The sequence below is a fragment of the Carlito syrichta genome, unplaced genomic scaffold (genome assembly GCF_000164805.1).
Source record: "Carlito syrichta isolate Samal-C Ts95f unplaced genomic scaffold, Tarsius_syrichta-2.0.1 Scaffold153723, whole genome shotgun sequence".
Classification (NCBI taxonomy): Eukaryota; Metazoa; Chordata; class Mammalia; order Primates; family Tarsiidae; genus Carlito; species Carlito syrichta.
In genome coordinates this window covers 857-25755 of record NW_007097819.1, presented here as the reverse complement: position 1 = coordinate 25755, position 24899 = coordinate 857, and the positions used below count along the sequence as shown (strand labels likewise).

Sequence of the window (24899 nt, the reverse complement as noted above, 5' to 3'; positions counted from 1 at the left end):
AACTACGGGCGAGCACTACCATGCCCGGCTAATTTTTGGCTTATTGTAGAGATGAGGTCTTGCCAAGTTGCCCAGGCGGGGTCTCGAACCCATAGGCTCAGGCAATCCACTCACCTCAGCCTCCCAAAGCGCTGAGATTACAGGCTGAGCCACCGAGCCTGGCTAACAACATAGTATTCTATGGATGGGTCTATCATCCCATATGGTCATGGAAACATTTTTTGAATGGAGATTCTGTAATCATCTATACAAACTCTGCCTCTCAGCATTGTATTGGCCACAAATTTGAGGAACTCATCTCGTGTGTCTTCATCTAAACTAAAAATGTTGAAAAAGTCAGAGGTAAGAAAAGACATTTTTAGTATTTCACTGGAGACATCCCTCAACAGGGGCTATGATCCATCAGTCAATATTCTATGGCTATGGTACTTCAACAAACCAGATAAAGTCCTGCCATATTATACTCCTTTTATTCTTGGCCTCATCATCCCTGAAGAGTTAAACATTTGCTAGATAGTTTAAACTAAGAACAAGTATTATCATACTCTTTTTGAGTGTTCAGTTATCAAACAACCACCTAACTAAACTAATGTGCATTTCTCTTTTGGGGAGTGGAACTAGAAACTAAGTTGATTGATCCACAGGGATGAGAGGGAACATGCCGTTATATTTTAACCGGTGTGTAAAGAAGGGGCTTATGCAATCAACTACCTGGGTCTTTCTCTTTAGAGAAACTTGTGCAGCAAATGGCTGTTGGGATGAAGCTTTGTAGCCTTGCAACCCTTGTAACCATCATCCTCTTCTGTGAGCAGCATGTCTTCGCATTTCAGAGGTAACCTCACAGAATCCTAGACTGTGGTGGGCCATTTCCCTCACTTGTCTGCCTCATTTTGAATCAAGTCAGTGCACTGGGCTGGGGGACAAACTATTAAAGCTTGAAGGCCAGTTCTTTCAGAAGTTTTCCTAGTTGCCGTGACAAACAAGTAGATTTCAGTATAATGGGCTATCACTAGATAGAGGGTCTTTTTCCCCCCCCGGTTCTAGTTTTATTACTGGGAGAACCCTGGATGATACGTATATTCAGTGCCTATGAAGATCCAAGAAATGGAAACTTTTATAAAAGTAATTGTTTATACCCTAACACATACATTACATGACATATTCCTCCTGTCGTCACACATAAAATATGTTAACTATGGATAATTTATTTTCCTTTTGTACACAGAACATAAGCGGGAGAAGGGGTGAAGGGTCATATAGGAGATTTGGGTCGTGCAAGATTATTGCAGCATGGAATTTGAAAGAAGGAATAGTTGTGTTTAAAGAGCACATATATAAATATATCTGGTTCTCATTTTGCTCTAAAAAGTGATTTCTTTAGGATTTCCTATCATAAGTGACTTAGAAAAACACAAATGAACTCGTGTTATAGCATATCTAATACATAAAGTGAATAGCAAATAAATAATGCTATTTATTCATTTATTTGTTTGTTTGTTTTTGAGAAAGTAGGATTTATTGAGAAGACAGAAAAGCTCCCATAGTGGGAGGGGACCTGAGGAGTTTCCCTAATGCAATTTATTAACTAGTTAATTTTTAGACTTTTAAAAATTGATATTGTTTCCTTTAGAATTATCTTATTTTTTTCCCTTTGTTTTGCTTCTATTATCTCTTTCTTCTCCAAATATCTCTGGGACAGATTCTTCTTTTCATGTTAGTGACAGATAAAGACATAGGGCAAAGGAACATATCAGGAAGAGGGAAAATTCTACCAAAAAACTTTTGTAAGTCATAAATAACCCTTATGATAACAGTTTAGAAAATAGATTTTGACTTGCGAGCCTGAAGCTGTGTTTAAACATGATTGCTGAACTAACTACAGTTGATTCATTCTTTTTTATTCAATATTATTGTTTACTGTCAAGCAACAAATTCCATTATCAAATAATGATTATTATTTAACTGATATGGAGGTCAAAATTGTTAGAATAATTGCTGACTTATGTCTCTATATTGTATCAATAAATCAGACGACTATGGTTTTTATGGTTTTTGCTAGTTTTAATATTTCATAACTTGATGATTGTCTTTAATTAGGGGAAAGGAGAGGGAAGGAGGACAATTAATATCAATAGGTCCAACATGATTATGTAGACAGGGTAGTATCTTTGAGGTCCAGCCTCAGAGTCCTCACCTACTAACAGGTCTAATCATGGCCTCAGCACCAGCCCAGCACAAGCATCCTCAGTGCTGGCTGTTGCAGCTTTGCAGGTAGGTAGGCTCACATATAGACCGCCATCTTGATCATTGAGTGCCCTAAATTCTTGGATAGAGTAACAGGTAGCAAAACACACCAAAAGCTTACTGTAACTCTTCCAAGTTAGTAAGTGTATGGCAGCTTAGTGGCACTAAATATAATGAAAATAAATATAAGAAATACATAAAAAGAATATAATGGAAAAAATGAGTGAGAAAATTTCCTTGGGCATGGGTTTTCTTACCATTTTTTCCTTCAGCCTATACTCTAAAATTTGATTAACACCTAGATTTGAAGAAAGGAATGAGAATAAGACTATATCGTGACCAAATAATATCACATTGTTTACTATTTTAGTCAATAACATCATGTATACTTTTTGTATACTGTGAGGGTTACTATATATGGGGACAAGGGGGACTTTGGCATGATAGGCAGATGCATATTATCTGAATCCTGGTTCCCATTCCTTCACTAAAAGTAATATTGCAAATTCTTATGTGTGAATAAAAATAATTTTTTAGCCAAATGTATCTGAGCTCTGCGTTTCCAGGAATGGCTTATTCCTGAAACTCAAAAGAAAATCCAATTTCATTCAGAGAAACAGACGTTGATAAATTTTTGCTGGAGGCAGAATATAAACCCTTCTAAAAAAAACAAACGGTCAGGTTCTTTCCTAAAGCTGTTTTTTGTTATTGTTTTTTGTGTCATGATCATTTTCCTAATAACAGTTTGTTTTCAGGCAGTCTCTTAGTGGCTGATTTGTAGGTGCATTTTGATAAATCTTATCAGTGAAATGCCCTGGAACAACAACAAAAAAATTTTAACGGCATAAATGCCATATGCCAACAAGAAAGGCAGCCAAAAACCATGTCTCCATATTCACTTGCTTTTAAAGGACAAACGCTATAAAGGGTAAAAATAAAATACTAGCAAGAATCTCGTAAACAGAGTCATAATTGCACTGTGCAATGATTATCTAAATGCAGGCTTCAGCACAGGCTACTTGGAAAGAGGAAGTGGGAAAAAGTAAGAAGAAAAGAAGGAAAGGAATTAGGTAGTGGAGTAGAGTTGATAATCGAAGGCTTCTGAATTATTACTAGACACAGGAAATGTTCCTTCAAATACTGCTTTGCTACCTGGAGAGCAGTTTATTCTCTTTCACTTAGCTCCTACTTATATATTGCTTTCATCTCAAAGAACAGGCCAACAGTGGCCTTAAAACTCGGTACCGTGTGAAACAAAATTGCAGCCTTGGGCTATGTTTCATGGTTCAGAGGCATCTCACCAGCTTTTTAAATTCAAAATAATCTTTCAGAACTATGACAAGTGGGAATCTTCCCCTGTAAACCGTAGTAAGGGACAGACCTTGATGAACAAAGTTCCATTCTCAGAAGAAAAGGAACAGAGGAAATGTTGCATAGATACCAAATGCTCAAGATCTGGCGAGTTTAGTTGCCAGCTCAGATCTGCTACTTAAATTTTGGAGTATTAACCTGTCCTCTTGAGCCTCACTTTACTTTTTGTGTAATCTGTTATTTCATTGTGTTTGTACTTCTCATTCTATTTTTGGTGCAAGTCTCTTTCTTTCTTTTTCCTGTTTTGAGTTGGAGTCTCACTGTTGCCCAGGTTGGAATGCAGTGCACAATCATTGCTGCTCACTGTAGCCTCTGCTCACTGCAGCCTCAACCTCCTGGGCTCAGGTGATCCTTCTGCCTCAGAACTATAGGCATGCATCACCACACGCAGCTAAGTTTTAATGTATTTGTAGAAATTAGGTCTTGCTCTGTTGCACAGGCTGATAGTGAACTCATGGGCTCAAGTAATCCTCCTGCCTCAGCCTCCCAAAGTGCTGGAATTATAGGCATGAGTCACTGCATCCAGCCCCACACACATTTCTGACTCTTGTTTTCATTAGTCCTCTTAAGTTTTAACTTGCTAGTTAATTTCTTTGTTAGGAAATCCCCTGGACCTGGATGGATGCTTCTCTTTCTAGGTTGTAACATGTGGCTCACTCCATCCTTCACCTCTAGGAATCTTGCTTCCGTCTCTGAATTCTTGCTGCTGAGATCCCTCCATCCCTTTAGAGGCCATATTGGATGGCATCTGAGTTATAACAACCTAACATGAAGTGTTTCTTAAAATTGTATTTTAATGACTATCTATCCAACTAGAGACCAGCCACATGCAGGTTAAATTCTCAGGAGCAAGCCAGGCACCAGTTCTTGTGTCACAAAACATGAGAAAACATCAAACTCTCCATTGTCTTCTGGAAGTCCTCCCTGCTAGGATGAGATGAAAGAGTGGATTCCCAAAACTGTATCCCCTTTGGGAGGGTGGGGACTTTTAGAACCATAGCAACTTGTTCCAAAAAAAATATCTTTACAAATTTTTTCCCTCTCTCCACTCTGACTGCTTTTTATAGCCTCTCTATAACTAAGTCATGGCAAGCAGAGATATGAAACCAATTTTCAAAGCTTGAAAATTCTACAACTGACCCTCACGTCATTACCTGATTCAATCATGTTAGCACTTTGGTCAAATTCTACATAAGAGTTGTCAGTTCACCACAGGTTGAACTTGGACATGTATTTTATGGTGAATTTTTAACCTCCAAATTTTACTTCTTAACATTTCCTAACTTATTTTTTATATTTCCTTTTTTTTCTTAAGAAAGAGGCCCGTATGGATAAAACATTTTTACCTTTATATTTTCTTTCTTCCTCTTTCTTGTTGACCAACTTTGGTACTTTGTCCTTCTGTAATACATTAGGTATTCATTTAGTACTGTCCACTCCACATTCTTTGTTCATTATTTTCAATGTAACAGCTTTTCTACCATACTTGTGAGTATTAAGTAAGAGTGCCTATAAACCATTTAGCATAATATTTAAGTTAGTAAATATCAGTTAAAAAAAAAAAGAAGAAATTTCCCAAATGTCTCATCTTTAAGTAAACACAAGACTTCCTCTACATGAAATTGAAATGCAGCCTCTGTTTAAATAATGGAGAGTTCATTGCTTGGTAAGGCATTCCGCCTTATTATTAGCACAACTTGTTGGAAGTCCATTTTAAAATTATAATGATTTAATTATATTTACTCCCATTTCTTGATACTTTACATCAAAAGAGAACTGTGAGTTTGCCACCTCTTTGCTCAAACTGCCAAAATCATGCCTAATCACCTTATAAATAAGGGTCACAATCCTGACTTCAGCACTGAAGACCCCTAACAACCAGGTCCTAGCTTGCCATTCATCCTGGTTTTACTTCCTGGTACATCTCTACATAAGCCCCATATTCCTGCCCACGTGGATCATTAGCCCTTCCTTGAGCTCTGAGTTTACTTTTCTACTTGTGTACCCACACTTATGCCGTTTCATCTCCAAATCATTTATCAATATTCTACCTATCTCGGTCTTATGCCATTTCATCTCCCCTTCACCTATCAAATCCTACTTATCTCAGAAGTCCAACTCAGACTATCTCCATTCTCTGACTACCTCAGCCAAAAATGATTTTGGACTTTGTATTTCTGTACAAGAGAATTATACCACTCACATTACTCTTTTAATGTTTAATCTCATAGTAGGCATCTGGGTCAGGTGTAGATTAGTTTCCCCAGGAAACTGACTCTGAGATAAAAATTGGTATGTAGGAAGTTTACTGAAAAAAAGATTTTAGGATCAATGTCTGTGGAGAAATGAAGGAGTAAGAATTGGGAAGAAGAGGAATTGAGTTGTGATGCAATTATATAGCAAAGGCCTCAGCTGCTTCTACAGGGAGTCTTGAAGCTGGGTTGACTTGGCAAAGTTGTCCCAAATTGGAGCAAGCAGGAATGCCTGTATAATTCCTGTTAATCAGTCATTGGATGTGGACTGTACCCGGCAGGGGCCATAACCTTGGACAACACTCTTCAGTCAAGGGCAAGTCCAAAAAGGTACTCAGCTGAGAGTGTCCGCTGCCAACTCTCCCAGAAGCTGAGGAAATGAGAGTTCGTTTTGGGAGGGGATCTTGGCAGCACAACGTGACATATGCTATAGTTCATTGTTTGAGCCACTCAGATCAATTTGCTTTATAAAATAAGCTTTGGGAGCAGCTCCTCTGGGATTCTGGTTGGTTTCTTTCTTAGAGGAAACATTCAAGAGGAACATTAGTGGAATAAACTACACCCTCCTATATCTAGTCTTGAGATAGTGCCAATACTTGTCATTCCTCTTCTCCCCTTCCCATTCTGGTTTCCCCTCACCATTGGCTAGTATCTGTTCCAATCTCAGTGGTTTACCTGGTGAGTTGACACAGACCTTCAACCCTCAAGCGTCTGAGTCCCAATCACCGAGCCCTCTTTGGTCATGGCTGCTGCACTTAACTGTATACATCAAAATTGGACAAAGGAATATTACAGAATGTTTAAGTTTAATTACCTGATGCTAAATGTATTCTTCCCTGCCACATATTCACTGTGTAAATGCAGCCCTCAATGTCCTTCTGATGATCAGAGTCAATTACCCCTTCCAGCATGGTAATTCTTCTCTTTCCTGAAGATCAATCAGCATGAGGAAACTGAAATGACTGGGCAGCAGCAACAGCTTTCAGTCCAGTAGGAGTCTTGCTATGCTCTCTGGAAACCAGGACACTTAAAATTACAAAGTTCGTATAGGTAGATTTAAAGTATAAATTCCCCAAGTGAATCACTGAGACTGATAGCAAACGGAGCCACTCCAACTTGGTTCCTAGAACCATGTACACTACCTAGTAGAGACACAGCACCATATAATTATTGATTTAAAGTATACACTGTATCCTGGAGAACGTTGTCACTTTCCACATTAGTACCTCAATTGATTCTTCAATAAGCTATCTTAACGGCTATTATCAGGCTAGCATCTTCTAGATGGTGTGGTATGAGAGATGGCAGGTGGATTTATGGTACCGTGCCTATTTCTGCAACTTTCCTGTTATGAAGTGAATTCTTTGATCTGCTACGATGTTATGTGGAATCTTGTATCAGTGGATCAAACACTCTGTAAGTTCTCGTATTATGAAGCTGCCAGAGGCCCTGCAGGCAAGAGAGTCAAACCCACACAAAGAATAGAAGGGGACACATGTAGTCAATTTGTCACCACATGGTTCACTGGTCTTCTTGAGGAATGATGCTGATTCAGGGGCTCTACTTTGGTTTCTCTTGCTGGCAAGTTAGACATTTGGTGGCAGCAGTAGCTTGCTCACTCTTGGTGAGAGGAGCCCATGCGGTTGGACCCAAGCACATTTTGTCTCTGCCATCATGAATATTCTATTCATGTACACTTTGTGCAAAACACTGCAGTGGCTGTTGATGAGGCTGGCTAACATCATCTGACTAAATCGTTTTGTTGTATGTCGTTGTTCAATGCCTAGTCTGTTGTAGGTGCTCCCTGTTAGACATTTCACACTTTCTGACCATTCCCATAGTAATATCCACATACCCCTTTCTCAAACCTCTTTGTCCTCAATCTGTCAATATTTCTTCTTTCCGGTTCTTGACCAGCCAGTCAAGCCGTTTGCCACTGCCCTTGATTCTCCGCCTAGTCTAACCTTGGCAACTTCTTTTTCCACACAGGGTGTAAAATGAGCTGCACCACTGGAATTATGCTTATTTGGGAAGATTTTCCCCACTCTGTCTTTCAGTCATCCTTGAGTGAGTCCCTAGTGCAGCCCCAGTCCAATTTTTACTTGTGCGTGTGTACTGCCAAGTTGACCATCCATGTTTCAAATTTCCTCTTTTCCTACTTGTATCAGGTACAGTCCTTTGAGAAGAAGACATCAAGATGGAATTAGATGTGAAAGAGATATGTTGGCAAAAATGCCTGTGAGGAAGAAATGTGGAGAGGGCTGGAAGAGGCTGAGAGAGCCATGAGACTGCAATGCAGGTTTAACCCTGTGGAGAAGAGAAGGAAGGAAGGGAGGGAGGGAGAGAGGGAGGGGGAGAAGGAGGGGGAAGGTCTTAGACTGTAGTATAGTTTTAAGAAAGTTTCAGAAGTCAGGCATAGTGGCTCATGCTTGTAATCCCAACACTTTGGGAGGCTGAAGCAAGAGGATTACCTGAGCCCAGGAGTTCGAAATCAGCCTGGGCAACATGGAGAGAACTCATCTCTACAAAATAATCAAAAAATTAGCCAGGAATGGTGGCATGAGCTTGTAGTCCCACCTACATGGGAGGCTGAAGTAGAAGGATTGCCTGAGCCCAGCAAGTTAAGGCTATAGTAGCTACGAGTGTGCCACTGTACTCCAGCCTGGGGAACAGAGTGAGACGCCAACTCAAAAAACAAACAAACAAAAGTAAATAAATAAATAAAGAAGTTTTTGCAAAGCCAATAAAGAGTCCTTGAGCCAAAGTCACTCATCAGTAGAGTCCCCCATTTTTCAGTAAGGGCTTGCTTTAGTATCCCATCATACTCAATTACCAGCTGGGAACAGCCAGTGGAAAGTATGAAATTAGCACTAATACAGGGACAGATTTCAAGGCACAGTAGTGGGGGCTTCTATCAATCACACATCTTGCAGTTGAAGATCTGGGAGGTACAGTCTCATGGTCACCACACCCCTCCACTAGACTGTCATAAGGGACATCCACTTCTGACTATTGATATGAGCTGAGACAGGCACTGTGTGTCAGTAGTGAATGACATGTGGCTCTTGACCACTTGCTTTTGCAGCTTTCTTGAATTTTCTAGTCCTGCATGTGCCTGATTCCAGATGGACCACTTTCATCTTATGATGACTTGCTAGTGGGCCCACCCAGTGGCGTGATGTAGTGAGAGTATTGTTTTCTCTTGTTGCTGTAACAAAGTACCAGAAAATTTTCGTAGCTTAATACAACACAAATATATTATACTGCATACAGTGGTTCATAAATTCAAACTACTGGGATAAAATTAAAGTGTCAGCCAGAACTGTGTTTTTTTCTTTTCTTTACAGGAGAATCAATTTCCTTGTCTTTCCAGCTTTTGGAGGCCACCCTCATTTTTTAGCTTGTGGCCTCTTTCTCCATCCTCAATGCCAGCAAGGGGAGGTTGAGTCCTTTCTACGTCAGATCAATCTAGCTTCCTCTTCCGTAGTCAAATCTCCTCTGCCTCACTCCTCTGCCTTTCTTTTCCACGTTTAAGGATTTTTGTAATGACATTGGGCCCACCCAGATAATCCAGCATAATCTCCCCATCTCAAAATCCTTAATTTAGCCACATTTGCAAAATCACTTTCACGTTATCATGTGTAAAGTAACAGATTCACAGATCCTTGGGATTAGGACGTGAACTCCTTGTTATCATTATTCTACCTACCATAGTAAGCATGACAGAATTCAGTCATACTGGACAGAACTAGCCCTTTGACCACTTGTTGTCATATGGTCAGACGTTCCACCTTTACCAGGATCCAGCAGCATGCCAGGAACTGTTTTTCAAAAGGTGTATTGCAAACCAGTTATGGTGATATGTGCCTGTAGTCCCAGCTACTCAGTAGGCAGAGGCAGGAAGATCTCTTGAGCCCAGGAGTTCAAAGCTATCGTGGACTGTGATTACACCTGTGAATAACTACTGCACTCAACATAGCGAGGAGAGAGGATTATTTCTTTAAAAAAAAAAAAAGAATGCATTCCCACCACTGAGGCCAGGTCAGATGGCCCAAGTAGTGAAGTTTCTTGCACTACAGTTGAACATTTCTGCTCTGGTCTTTTCACAAAGATGGTAGCCTTTTACATTATCCAATAGATGGGTTGAAGCAGTATTTCCAAGCAAGGTAAATCCAGAATCCAAGAGAGCTATAAGGCATAGTGCTCCCTTCTTTGTCATGGGAGGTATAAGATGCAATCATTTGTCCTTTATTTTGGAGGGCTGTCCTAGGCTATGCCAGATCACTAGATCCCTAAAATGTCCTTAATGTGACAGGCCCCTGAATCTTTGTAATACTCTTCTCAACCCTTGGGAGGCACATGTGTTTTACCAAGGCCTCCAATGTACTTTCTGCTTCTTGCACTTATGGTTCAATATTAACATGATGTTATTGACATAGTGGACTGGAATATCCAGACAGGCTAGTTCCCTTTAGACTACATTATAACGGAGAGTAGGAGAATAATTAAAACTGAAGAAAGACTAAATACGTTCACACGTCTGTCCCAAGTGGACGTTGATTGTTTCTGATGTTTTTTTCCTGACATTGATGACCAGCTCTGAACAGCTGAATATCACATACCTGAGGCTCTGCCCCAGCAAAGATGCCATATCAAGTACAGTGGCTGCAGTTGGGGCTCTACCTGGTTGGGTTCAACTGTCCATTGTCATCTTCCAGAATCCATCTGGTTTCTGTAAGATGGTAACTTAAATGTGGATTTGATGAGAACCACCACCTTCCCTGCATTCTTAAGGTCTTTAAGGGTCGTACTGGTATCTTCCATTTTTCCCTAGGATGCTTTTTTAAAAATGTGCTATCTTGGCTGGGAGGGTGGGAAATTTCAGAGGTTTCCCTTTTAGATTTTTTCCATGATGATAGCTCTTATCTTAACTGGCAAGGAACCAACGTGGAAGTTCTGACAACTACCTAGTATGTCCACTTGGGAACCAGGGGAACAATACACATTTGAGAACCAGGGCAATGATCATGGGGGTATCCATGGGCACCCCCATGAGCTAGACTTAGGCTAGAATTCCATATACCCTGGTTTTAATATCAACTTGGACTCCGCATCCAATAGGCCTAAAAGTGTTTGAGTATTAGCCTCTCCCCAGTGTACAGAGGTACCTCAGTAAATTTTCATAAGTCTCTTTGGGGAAGGACTGAAGGAGCCATGATCCTTTCAGATACTTTCAATACTGTTGCAGAGTCTTTTCTTGTGGGTACTTGACTCCTCCTTCAGACAAGAAATTCTGGTTCTAAGTACTGGTTTAGATCTGGAAACTGGGCAAGGGATGATGACTTTTGATTAGAAGAGCTGTCCTCTGCCTCTCTCAATAGCCATGGTTTATTTTGATTGTAAAGATTGAGCAATACTTTTGTTGGCTGCTCCTCTATCTTGTCCCTAAGAACACTGTGTTCTCTTAACCAACCCCACAGCTTTCTGAGGTTCATGGTCCTCTGGCTGCTACACTGAACTTACTGCTCATTACAATAACTGTGTCCAACTTGTTACTCATGGTTAAATCCTGTCACCTGGCTTCTATTGTGTAGGGATCTCATCATCCCCATTGCCATCAGGGAATTCAGTTCTGTAACACCACATCCTATAGTCAACCCTCAGGATCTATTCCCACCTCCCCCTCCTGGCCTCCAACCAATAACTAGGGTAAAGTCACAACAAAAGCTGACTGTACAAGTGCTGGGTCTGTTAGTAAAGGAACGGAACTATACCTCCAAGGAGGTACATTCACCCATGCAACAGGTTTTAATGTTCTAGTTAGAATCATGGGAGGTGGTACAAACATACTGCTGGGATAATTTTTGGAAGCTTGGAGAAAGCAGTGGCCTGCACTGAATGAACTAGAAGTGTCAGAACTAATGTAGCAGATGGTGGAAAAATGGAATGGATAAAAAGATTCTTAGAACGAGGCATACTAGAATAAAAACACTATGTAAGGGTGGAAAACCCACGGGGTAACTAAACTCCACTAAGGGTCCAGAGGATATTTCATTTATTAAAACAATAAAGAATGTGGGGGTGAGATAAGAGGGTTGCCAGCATCATTGAGAAGCTTGATAGTGGCTTTTTCATAATGTTGATTTTTTTTTTAGTTTTTTTTCTAAATAAATAAACAAATAAGAGGGGTTTTTTGGGCTAAAACAGTAAGCACTGTAATAACGAAAAATTAGGGAGAAAAACACTGAAATTTCACTACCCTGAGAACATGCAAACATTTTTGTGATCATCCTTTCATGCATTTCTCTATGCATTTATACATCCCTATATATATGTTAAGTTTTCATGAGTTGAATATCATATCTTCTACTGACACTATAAGTATCTTTCTTTTCCATCTTATTTTCTCCCCTCATCTAATTCTTTAATTGCCATTATCAATCCTCCAAATCAATGTTAATGATATGCAGTTTATTTATTCACAACCTTCTCCTACTTTTAATGCATATAGTTTTTCTTTTTCTTTCTAACTTTTTTCAAAAAATGGGAACATATTTCATAAAGTTCTCCACTTCTTGCTTAATACATCTTGCAAATCCTCCCAAGTTAGCTCTTATAAAACAAACTCAGTTTTTATAAAGACTGAAAAATAGTCTGGAATGTGGCAATACCACCAACATTCAACAGTCCTGTTACTGATAAGCATTTACATGGTTTCCTGTTTTTGTTACTACAAATAAGGCTGTAATACATATCTTTGAATATACTTCCTCAAACACTAGCTGAATAGTTTATGCTAAACTTGTACCAGAGATTGACATAAAATTTCCCATCCTATGGTTCCTATGAACCACTATGATAATCAAGTCTTCATAGGCTTATTTCCAGAATTTAGAATCTTTTACTCAGGCTTTCCAAAATGAAACCATCCTCCACCTTGCTGGCTTAGTTAGTCTTATAAATTACAACTCAGATGATGCCACTTTCTTAACTCATGATTGCCCTCAAGATGAAGTTCAAATTTCTCAGCATGCATTCAAAAGATTGTCTAGGAAAGGACTAACGTAACTTCCTTCATTCATTTCTGTTTAGCTTCTGTCCTTCTCTTGCCTTGAACACCTATATCCTATACCTGGCAACATTGAGCAAGTACCATTTCCCCAACAGTGCCCTTTGTCTCTTGCTATTGTGCCTTTTTTTTCTTTTAAAGATGTGGGGTACAATTCAGGGTTAGGTGTACAAATGTTCATTATTTGTACATAATAATGAGGTGTGCTCCTCCCTCCCCTGGCAGTTTCCCTCAACTGCCAATCCCACCTCCATCCCCTGGCAGTTACCAATCCCTTTTTTTTTTTTTTGGTGAGTTGGAGTCTCACTCTGTCACCCAGACTGGAGTGCAGTTGCTGCTCCCGGCCACCACAGCCTCGACCTGCTGTGCTCTGGCGATCCTTCCGCCTCAGCCTTCCAAGTAGCTGGAACCACAGGTGTGTGCCACCACACCCAGCTAATTTTTTGATTTATTGTAGAGATGAGGTATTGCCACGTTGCCCAGGCAGTTCTCAAACCCACGGGCTCAGGCAATCCACTCACCTCAGCCTCCCAAGGCGCGGGATTACAGGCTGAGCCACCGAGCCCAGCTGCCAACCCCTTTCTTATAGTATTATGATAATTGTTCAAGGTCTGCTTATGAATGAGAACATATGGTACTCTGTGCTATTGTGCCTTTAAACTCTCTTAGACATCCTTACTTACTCGATCATCTCTTCTATGAAGTATTTGCTAAGAATGACAAACAGACATTATCATAACCTCTTTTGTGATTTCAGAACTCTTGGTACATGGTTGGGTTTTGTTTTTTTTTAATGTTTTATTTGGAATATTTTTAGTTTTACAGAAAAACTGCCAAGATAATACAATTGCATGCCTCTCACCCAGTATATCCTAATGTTTACATCTCACATTACCATGGTATATGTGTCAAAACTGAAGAAGAAACATTGGTACATTATTACTATTAACTCAACTCCAGACTTTGTTTGGATTTCACCAGTTTTCCCACTAATGTCCTTTTGTCGTTGTTCCAGGATCCAATCTAGGATGTTGTATTCAGTCATTATGCTGCTTTTGTCCAATGTCTTGAGGGCCATTGTTCCATACATTTGTCCAGTTTTTTAGTTGTTTCCTTGGTTCCTGTTTCTCCATCTATACTGGAAGCAACATCTAAGCTTAGTTTTAAATAAAACAAGAGGAAATCATCTTACTGATTTAAAAAATATTTATTCTCATATTTTAAAGGCAACATTTGTCTGAAAATAAAAGAAAAAGACTCATTCAGTTAAAAAATGGGCTCCCTGCTGACAAATGCTGCCAAGGTAGCTTAAGTTAAGTTTAAATAAAATAATTCTTGGGAGATTACTTAGAAGTGTACTGGAAACCTAACCATGCCATTACTGTTAACAGATTCCACAGTCCCTCACCTCACTACTTCCTTTCTCTCTTTATACAAATATCCTCCACCTACAAAACTGGGTAAAGAGCTGCAGATAAAGATAAAATTTACTAAGAAATTATTTCTTTTCTGAGTAAGTGGTATGTGAAAATGAGGTCAATTCATGTTGAGTTACACTAATCTACTGCCTTGGCTGAATAACTAAGAATTCCTCACAGCTCTAGCAAGAGTTGCAAAGCAGAAAGAAATATGACAAGACAAAGGTGAGAAAGCAAATTAAATCAAGTGTCAGCTTAAAAACAAATCTATTAATGTAATTCACCACATGAAGAGATTAAATCAGAAAACCCTTATGCTCATCTTATTAAAAAAATGTCAAATTCATACCCATTCATCATAAGAACACGTAGTGAAAAGCAGAAAGAATTTCTTTAAGCTGATAAAAGGCATCTACCCAAAACCTGCAACAAGCATTCTAGCAGTGAAACATTAGATGTTTTAAAAATTATTAATCATGCATTTTATTTCTACTTCTAATCAACATTATACTGGCATTCTAGCCAACACAGTAAGAGAAAAGAAGGAGGAGAAGAAGAAAGAAGAGGAGGAGGAGAAGAAGAAGGAGGAGGATAGACTCTATACACATTTAAATGACAGAAGGAAACTTAGTATGCACAGATGTAATGATTATTTGCAAATGCAAAAATTCCCCCAAATAGCTACATTAAAATTATCCACATTACTAAGAGAGCTGGATAGAAAATCAACATCCAAAAATCTATTTTAAGCCGGGCTCGGTGGCTCAGCGTGTAATCCTGTGCTTTGGGAGGCTGAGGTGAATGGATTGCCTGAGTCCGTGGGTTCAAGACCCACCTGGGCAACTTGGCAAGACCTCATCTCTACAATAAATAAATAAAAAACTAGCCGGGCATGGTAGCGCGCGTCTGTAGTTCCAGCTACTTCTATATCTCAACAACAATGAGCTAAGAGATGGCATATTAAAAGTTACCATTTGCAAAAGAAAAGGCAAATTTGTTAGAACAAATATAATTTTTTTAATGTGCAATATTTTTATAGGTAAAATTATTTAAAAATGTTTGAAGGCCATTAAAGAATACACAAATCTATTGTATTTACTGATAAGGAGACTCAGAATCATGAGTATATAGGTTCTCCACAAATTATTTAATCTATAGATTCAATATCATGCCAAAGAAAGTTAAAAATTTTTACCAGAATATGACAAGCTGATTTTAAAAATTGATATGGAGAATCAAAGAATCAAGCCAAGAGGCTCTTTAAAAAGAATTGAGCGGGGGACAGGAGGAGCAAGATCTTGTTCTGTAAGATATTAGGACTTAACATAGAGCTGCAGTCGCTAAAATGAGAGAGACTGGCTCAAGAAAAGACAACTAAACCAATAGAACATAATGGAGAACCAAGAAATAGACCACGCTATGTTAGTGAGGCTGATCCATGATTATGCCACAATAGCTAATAAAATAGCTTTATTTAACACAATAAAGGGTTAAGTCTAAGTCCTTTCAGGCTGCTATAACAAAAATGCCTTAAAATAGGTGGCTTATAAACAACAGAAATTTATTACTCACAATTCTGGAAGCTGGAAAGTTCAAGATGAAGGCACCAGAAAATTCTAGGTCTGGGAAGGGCCTGCTTCCCCACAGACAGCGCTTTCTCACCGTATATTCAGATGGTAGGAGGGAAAGGGTGTCTCTTTTATAAGGTCACTAATCCCATTCATGAGGGCTCAGCCCTCATGACCTAATCACTTTCCAAAGACCTTACCACAGAATACCATCCATATGAATTTTGAGGGGACACAAACATCATACCACATCAATTTCTCACTCATATTACCAATTGATGAAGGTCACAGTGCTCTCCCTGGGGTTCTCTTCCAAAGAGGAGATTTGGGCTACTTCCATTAAACAACTCCACATCTTGGGGCTCTTTGCTTCAGGCTTAGGATGGGAAAGAGCACATGAATGTAGCTGATCTTAACTGCCTCATCACTCCTGCTTGCATTCCTGTTGGCAAAAACTCAGGGATGGAGTCCTCACACAACCACATGGGAGGCTGGGAAATTCACTTTCTCTGTGTACACAGGAAGAGGCAACGGTGTAATGAACCAACATTTTCTTGGCCGAAGAGAATGCAAAGTTGATCTATTACAAAATTGACATAGCAGATCCCTGAGGAAAGTATCAGTGATTAATAAATGATGGTAAGAAGGAAAAAAAAGAAGTAATTTATTTCCTTGCACTGCACACAACCAAATAATTCTCAAGTGGGTTTAAAATTAAGAAAGACAAAAGAAACATATGATATATCTTTATATCCCAGGCACTTAAAAAGGGTTCTTAAGCAACACCAACCTAGAAAAAAACGATGGATAAAAAGCACAAATGACACCGAATTTATCTTTAACTATAGAAAGAAATTATGCTAATAAATTATTGTCAGAATACAGATTAATAGAAAAATGGGCAAATGACCTGAACAAGCATAGCACAAGAGAAAATAAGAATGGTGAATAATCAAAGAGAAATAACTCTTTCATTAATAAGTCAGAAAATTAAAATCATGAGATTTCATTTCACAACCACTCGATTGGAAAAAATAAAAAGTCAGACAGCATCAGACGTTGGCGAGGAGGGGTAACAACAGGAAAACTTTTGCACTACTGCTGACCATATACTTTTTTTTTCAGTCTGGGTCTCACTTTGTCACTTAGGCTGGAGTGCAGTGGCATGATCACAGCTCACGACAACTGGGCTCAGGTGATCCTTTTGCTTTAGTCTCCCAAGTACCTGGGACAACAGGCATGTGCCACCATGCCCAACTAGCTTTTTTTTTTTTTACTTTGTAGAGACAGATCTCACTATATTGACCAAGCTGGTCTCAAACTACTGGACTCAAGCGATCCTCCCTCCTCAGTCTCCCAAAGTACTGGGATTACAGGCATGAGCTACCAAGCCTGGCCAACCATAAACACTGATACAAAAAGTTTGAGGACTGATTTGACACTATCCTGTAAAATTAACACTGTGGATATCCTATGAAATGGCAATTCCATAGGTAGGAAAATTCTTGTATTGTGGCTAGATACTTCAACAAACATGATAATCTTGAAAATACAATGTTGAGTAGAAAAACAAATTCAGAAGAATATGTATAGCATGCTATTTTTATTAAGTTAAATCAAACAAATCTGTGTGTTGTTTAAAAATCCACACATACCATACATGTGCTTATAAGTTCATACCATAAAGAAAAGTAAGGGAATGAGCAAAAGTGAGAATGTAAGCTTGTTGATACCACTGGAGACATGGCAGTGGGCGCAGGACAGAGTGGGGCACACAAGCAGTTTCAGCATGTCCATGAAGTGGGAATTTTTCAGGTGGGTGATGGAATCACCAGCATTCATTTTATTATTTAATAAACCAGTATTAACATAAATATTCTCTTATGCATCTAATATTTAACTTTTAAAATTAAAACATGCAACACGTGCACACACACACGAGTGAAGAAAGAAGTAAGTACTCTGCAAACTGACCCTCATTCAAGACAGTTGTTGACCTTGCAATTGCTTAGGAACAGAAAGACTGAGAATAAATTCTCTTTTTACTCTTTGTCTATAGTGAAAGTGTCTGACTTTTTTAAAATTTAAATTTTGTTTTCTTTTGACAATTGCCTAGAAGCGCCCCCCTCCGTGCAGCACAATATAATCCATTTTACTTTTTATATAATATCAAAATTCTATGTTTTTTTCCCCCTCAGTGGCCAGGTTTTATCTGCTCTTCCTCAAACTTCTAGGCAAATTCAAGTTCTGAAGAATCTTACTACAACCTACAAGGTAATTTATCCCAAATCTGCATTTATATGGGTTTCCTTTTGTCTAAGTGCTAGGTGCTGTATTCCCTCCTATATGCTGTCTCACTTATGTGTATCTGGTGTGAACTCTTCTTCTTATAAACTTCTCTACCTTCCCATAATCTTATGATTTTTTGGGTTCCCCAGATCAAACCTTCTTCATTTGTGTTATTGGTTTTTCAGTCAGTTTTCTAGCAGTACCTTGGGATTATTAAAAGTATACCCTTACAAAGATGCTAAGTAGCAGAAGTTCAATAAAACTTTTGCTTATAAAACAATGGTTCTTAACCAAGGAGTATGCACCATAAACATAAGCAGAATTTTATTAAAATGTTCATGCCTGAGACCCATCTCCCCATAATGCCTACAGTGTAGAAAATTGACAAGAGTTGCAAAATATCTTGGTAGAAAATAGATCACTCCGTGTTTGTTAGTTGGTGTACTCCAAGAAACAGACATCAAGACTAGATTAGAGGTGCAAGTAGTTAGGGGAATGCTTGTGAAGGATAAAGAGGAGGGAGCTTGAGATGGCAGGGTGCATCATCAAACCATGATGGGGCTCTGACATCCCTGCAGGAAGGTTTTTGCATGAAGAATCTTAGACTGTAGGGGAGTTCCAAGGAAGTGTGAGCTAGGCCAGTGGTGAGTCCTTAAGCCAGTCACCTGTCACAAACCCAGTACTTGGCAGAAGTGGGCTTGCATTAACACACCCACAGAGCTTAGTTACTGACTGGCAGCAGCCCTGGGGCAACATTGTCTCAGCTCCTGGCGGATCTCCAGAGGCAGCAGCTGGGAACACCAGTCAGCTGTGCTCCTGGTCACAGAAGGGCTGAGCGGTGCCTTTTCATAGCCACTACACCATGGTAAAGAGGAAATGCTCTGAGAGGAAGCTTCTGAGATTTACAAGTTTAGTTCTTGTTCTGTCACTCTTGGTGTATGATTTTTGACAAGTTAGCTATGAACTTTAATTTCTTCATCTGAACAATGGAAATAATAACACTTGCCTAGTCTATAAAGTGTTATTATAATTATCAAAGGAAATGACTCTGAAAGTGCTTGGAAAAAGTGCAGCAAAATAGAAAAAAAAATGTAAACCTTACTGGAAGGCATTGCCCAAAGGCCATAATTAGATTTTTAAAAAGGAACAATGACATGATAATTATAAGAACGTGACAGTTTTATTAAATAAAACCAATGTTTATTCAACTTTCTAGACAAAATTTCATTTCTTTTTTGAACATCTGACATTATATGAGGGGGGGATCCCCAAAACCCCGGAATTTATTTATTTAAAATTGTGTATTTATTCTTACATGTTTAAACTTCAGTCACCTTCAAAGCACTCTCCTTTTGATGTAATACACCTATCAAGATGCTTTTTTCACTGCCCAGAATAGTTTTTGAGCTCATCAATTTTGATGTCTTTTAGTGCTTCTGCCTTTTTGTTTCTCCTCTTCCACGTTGGCAAAACTTTTCCCTTGGAGGATTTTTTCATCCAGGGAAACAAAAAAAAAGTCACTGGGGGCAAGATTGGGTGAATAGGGAGAGTAGGGCACAGGGGTCAGCCATTTTAGTTAAAAACTGCTGGATGCTCAGCAAGGTATAGGCAGGTGCACTCGTAAATTACTCATCATGAAATGGGCAAATGCGTTTAAAGAATCTCCACACCAAAAAAAATTCACTGAAGCTGAACCCAGCCTCTCACAACAATGCTAGCCAATGCACTGACACCAAGGGTTTCCTAGAACATTCCCTAGCAGGGGTAGCCTGTACTACAAGGGACCTGCCCTCCAAAAAATAATTGTCCCCCTCGTACATATCCAGTTTTACAGTTGAGTTATAAATATATTTATTTTTTCATTCATTGTCTTATTAGATGTTTATCAAGGGTCTTGTATGTTCCAGGACCTTTTTAGCAACTAGAGTTATAGGGAAGAATAAAAAAATCTTACTGCAAAATAAATGTTTATATTACCAGGTAAATATGATAATATTACCATGGGGACCAGTGGTCAGGAAGTGTCATTTCAATGCCTCTTGTAGACACAACTTTCATGGCTCTAGCTACAAATGAGAATGATGTGAACAACTCTCTTTTTATTTTATCATTGTTTCCTCTTAAAACTATAGATTGTTCTCTGGCAGCCTGTAACAGCTGAATTTATTGCAAAGCAAAAACAAGTCCATTTTTTTGTGAATGCATCTGATGTAAACATTGTGAAAACCCATTTAAATGTGAGCAGAATTCAATACAGGTAAGCATCACTCAATACCAATGGAGTAGCTATTATAAGCACCTATTATAAATTTGTTTAGGGGATGATATAATTGCTTCCTGGAAAAATTAGACATTAAGCATGGCAGCATAGAAGTCTAAAATGAACTGGTAATAAAGCCCAAGGTCCAGCTCTATGACCTTGGACAAGTGGTTTAACCTCTCATGACCTTGGTCCCTTAACTAAAATGAAGGTTAGACTCAGTGATCACTAGAGCCTCTCATAGTTCCTTCTTCTGTGACTCCTGTGTACTCAGACATGGAAAGCAAAATTGTCATTTACCTTGTTAGGTTTTGTGGTATCTCCTGAAAAAGCAGCTGCTAAGAGGATTTAGCTTTTGCTGATTCTTCCTTCACAAAGTCAACGAACATTTCTGAATGTCTGGCCCTAAATAAAATAAAAAAGTTGAACAGGCGCTCTGACTTTGCAGAGAACCTGGATTGAAACCTGGAACTTTCACGTTACACCTGTGTGACCCTGTGGGAATTATTAATCTCTGTGCCTCCGTTTTCTAAATTAGGAATAAAAATAGCACCTACCATGCAAATTAAATTATTTTATATATTTTTTAAGTATATCAGGTGCAATCTCTGTTCAGGGTCCACTTCCCTTTCTTTCGTATTCTCCTGTGCAGCGTCTACAATCTATATTCACTGCCCAACTGCCAGTGTCCTACTGCTGGCCCAGCTTTCTCCTTGAGACCATGCTGTCTTCTGTGTACCAGTGGGTGATCTCTAGATAATACACTATTCCAATTATTAGTAATATATTATAGGTATTTACTATTCTGCAGGAACTGTGCTGATCCTTTCTATATGATGTATCACTTAATCTTTATTAATACTGTGAAGTAGATACTCTCCTCATTATGCAGATGAAAAAAATCTTATTTATAAGGAATTTCTCAAGACCAATCAGCAAGAACATGGCAGAGCTAGGAGTCAAACTCAGACCTTTTTGATATCAAAGCCATCATCTTTATCCATTAATAAAAGTAAAGAAAACATTATTAGTATGATAGCCAACCTTTAAATTGTCCATCCTGGGTGATAGAATGCCTTAATTCAGTTAAAATGTTTGCCTAGTTAATAAATGTGGTGCTCCTGGAAAGAAATTAAATGAAATGCCTTTCCCGTGCTTTCCCTTTTCCAATACTTCCATTTCTTTGGCTCTGCAGAACATCTGATGTAGGTCAATGGAAAACAAAAAGAAAAAACAAAAAACACAAAGAAAAGACTTTCTGTTTCTCCTTGATTTTTTTCTTTTTTTGAGTCGGGGTCTCACTCTGTCACCTAGGCTGGAGTGCAGTAGCGTGATCACCTGCCACAGCCTCAAGCTACTGAGCTCAGGTGATCCTTCCACCTTAGTCTTCCAAGTAGCTGGGGACTACAGGCACGCACCATCACACCAGGCTAATTTTTCATTTATTGTAGAGATGAGGTCTCACCATGTTGCCCAGGCTGGTCTCGATCTCCTAGGCTCAGGCAATCCTCTCGCGTTGGCCTCCCAAAGTACTGGGATTACAGGCATGAGCCACTGCACCCGGCCTTCTCCTTGATTTTTAACTGAAAACAGAATAATGCAATAATACTCTGGATTGATGAAAGTTGTATTAATTTACATGTTCACATAAAAGACATTGAGGGATCACAATCCAGCAATATTGACAATGGTGGGAAAGGGTGAGTTTTGTGAATCAGTTTATCACAATGTGAAGTGGTGGTGTTTTTATCTTGATGAAATGCATATTCGATTTCTTAGAGATTGTTTCCCTAATCTCACCTGTTATGCCAGCAGTGGGCCATGTGGGAAGGTCATCCCTCTGCTTAGAAGGCAGCTCACTCTCTGTTTCACTATCTAGAGTCTTGCTGGGAGATGTTGAAAAACTTATCCAACAGCAGACTTTCAATGACACAGTCATCCCCCGAGCCTCCACATCATACTACGAACATTATCACCCGCTAGATGAGGTAAGACATCACACTGCTCTTCAAAGCTTCTGTTTTCATTTAACCAGTGTTGCCCTTTTCACCCAAGGGAATCTATCAAAGAATCATAATTGGTGGAGGATGGTAAAGAAAAAAAAATCATACTTAGGTTAATTACATGGTGGTAATTCATCCTTCTACAAGTATCTTTTCTGGAAAGATTGCATCGTAGTTGGTAAACTGCAGGGTGTTTGGCCACAGCCGAGAGTATCTCAAGCTGCCAGGAGTACCACTGCATGCTAAGGAACAACAGGAAGAAAGAATAGGGGCTTTTAATTGAAATGGCCACAAAAAATATGACCAGTCCAATTAATCCTGTGGGCCATGACCCTAATTTGATTGTTACTGAATAACTGCCAGATGAACTCACTGAATTAAAAGAATATATTCACTTATATTTAATACACTATAAATAATTGCATTTTATTCCTGGTAGGAGGAAACTATTTAAGCTAATAAAAGTATTAATGCCTGTGTTTTAATCTAAAGTGCTTACAGAGTTCACTTTTTCTAGAGGGAAACTGAGTAAGATGTTATTGTTTAGTTGGGACCTCAGTAGGCTTTCACATAAATACACTAAAAGTCATTTCCCCAAATTTGTTAGTTGAAAGAATACATGTTTTGGAAGACTTTCTTTTTTGTACAGTATACTCCAAGTAATACAAATACCTCAATGACCTTTTTTTTCTCAAAAAAGTACACTGCTATATTACCTAATATAAGTATTTTTTATTGTTTTTGACTAGGTGCCCAGAAACCATTAGGAACCATATCTATATTTTTAAGACACCTAAGATTAGGTAATAAGAATCAATTTTAGATATAATATTTTAAAGCATCTGTTCCTTCCTAGTTAGTTAAAATTGAATTCAGTCTGCTTCTAGAATCAATGTGCCTGGCTGACTGAGGGGGTCTTACAACTGCACACCCCTACTTTCTTTCTCTTCTTCTGCATCTGTTTCACCTAAACTGCCTCTCTCCAGCATCCATCATCAGCACTGCACAAGCAAACTTGATGTAGAGAGGCTGCATAGGAGTGGTTTGCAAAGTGCAGTTGAAAATGCCACTGCTATTTCATGGGGAGAGAGGAATGCCTTAAACAGAAGTTTTTTGGGTTTTGGTGGGGAGGGGTTGAGTCAGAGTATCACTCTGTTGCCTGCTGGAGTCCACTGGAGTCCACTGGCACGCTCACGGCCACCGCAGCCTCGATCAGTTGATCCTTCCTTCTGCCTCAACCTTCCAAGCAGCTGAAACTACAGGCATGCGTCACCACGCCTGGTTAATTTTTTGATTTATTGTAGAGATGAGGTCTCGCCAAGTGCTCAGGCTGGTCTCAAATCCATGGGCTTAGGCAACCCTCTCACCTCAGCCTCCCAAAGCGCTGGGATTATAGGCATGAGCCACTGCGCCCAACCGACCAGAAGTATTTTTTAATATGTTTAATTATCTGGTTTTTAAAATGTATATTTTCTTATCAGAAAAGAGTTGGAATGACACAGGAGAAAAAAAAAAACAAGCACGTGATGGTATTAATTTGCTAGGACTGCCACAACAAAATACCACCAACTTATTTTCTCACAGTTCTGAGGTTAGAAGCCCAAGATTAAGGTGTCGCAAGTTTAGTTTCTGCTGAGGCCTCTTTCCTTGACTTGTAGATAGCCACCTTCTCACCGTGTCCTCCCTCACATGACCTGTTCTCTGAGCATGTGCATCTCTGGTGTCTCTCTCTGTATGTCCTAATCTCCTCCTCTAATAAGGACACTAGTTAGATTGGATAGTTAGTGTCCACCCTAAGGGCCACATGTTAACTTAATTATATCTTTAAAGGCCCTAACTTCAAATATTTCACATTCTAAGGTACTGGGGGGTTAGGTCATAAAGACAGTGCCCAGGGGTCTTTTAGTCTTGCAAAGTGAATTTTTTAAAAGTTTCATATAGAAGTGAACTCTTGAAAGAGGCTTTCATACTTAGGGCAGGGCTGGATGTGATGAGTCTTTAAAAATAACTTCCAGGGGCTATAGTTTAAAGATTAACTGTTTCTACTTTGTTGTAAATTTCTTAGTACTTTTTTCACTCTTTCTGTAACCCTGAACATTTATCAAAACTTTAACTTTATTAATTTCCCCCAAAAACAGAAGAAGCACTCTGCCCCAAGAGTTTTAGTTCCTCACTGCTTACACATACAGAGGTTTTACAGGAATCTCCTTTCTCTGAAAACGTTGTCTATTGCCAGGGAAATGTTTTGCACTTGCTCTGTGACTAACCACTAGTTTCCGTTTTAATAGATCTATTCTTGGATAGAAGTTGTAACTGAGATGTATCCTGATATGCTTAAAAAAATCCATATAGGCTCCTCATATGAGAAGCACCCACTTTATGTTTTCAAGGTATGTTTTGGGGAGAGTCCTGATCCTTCAGCTTG

At 39.1% G+C, this 24899-nt stretch overlaps 1 protein-coding gene across 1 annotated transcript; it reads left to right on the top strand.

Annotated features, from left to right (window-relative positions):
- Positions 1-755: 755 nt before the first annotated feature.
- LOC103252195 (carboxypeptidase B2-like) lies at positions 756-24864 on the top strand (the record flags this gene model as incomplete). Its single annotated transcript, XM_008050817.1, has 6 exons — positions 756-832; positions 18121-18196; positions 20344-20376; positions 20428-20468; positions 22351-22459; positions 24763-24864. Coding segments are annotated over exons 1-6 (435 nt in total), but the record flags the coding sequence as incomplete, so codon positions are not given.
- Positions 24865-24899: the final 35 nt, after the last annotated feature.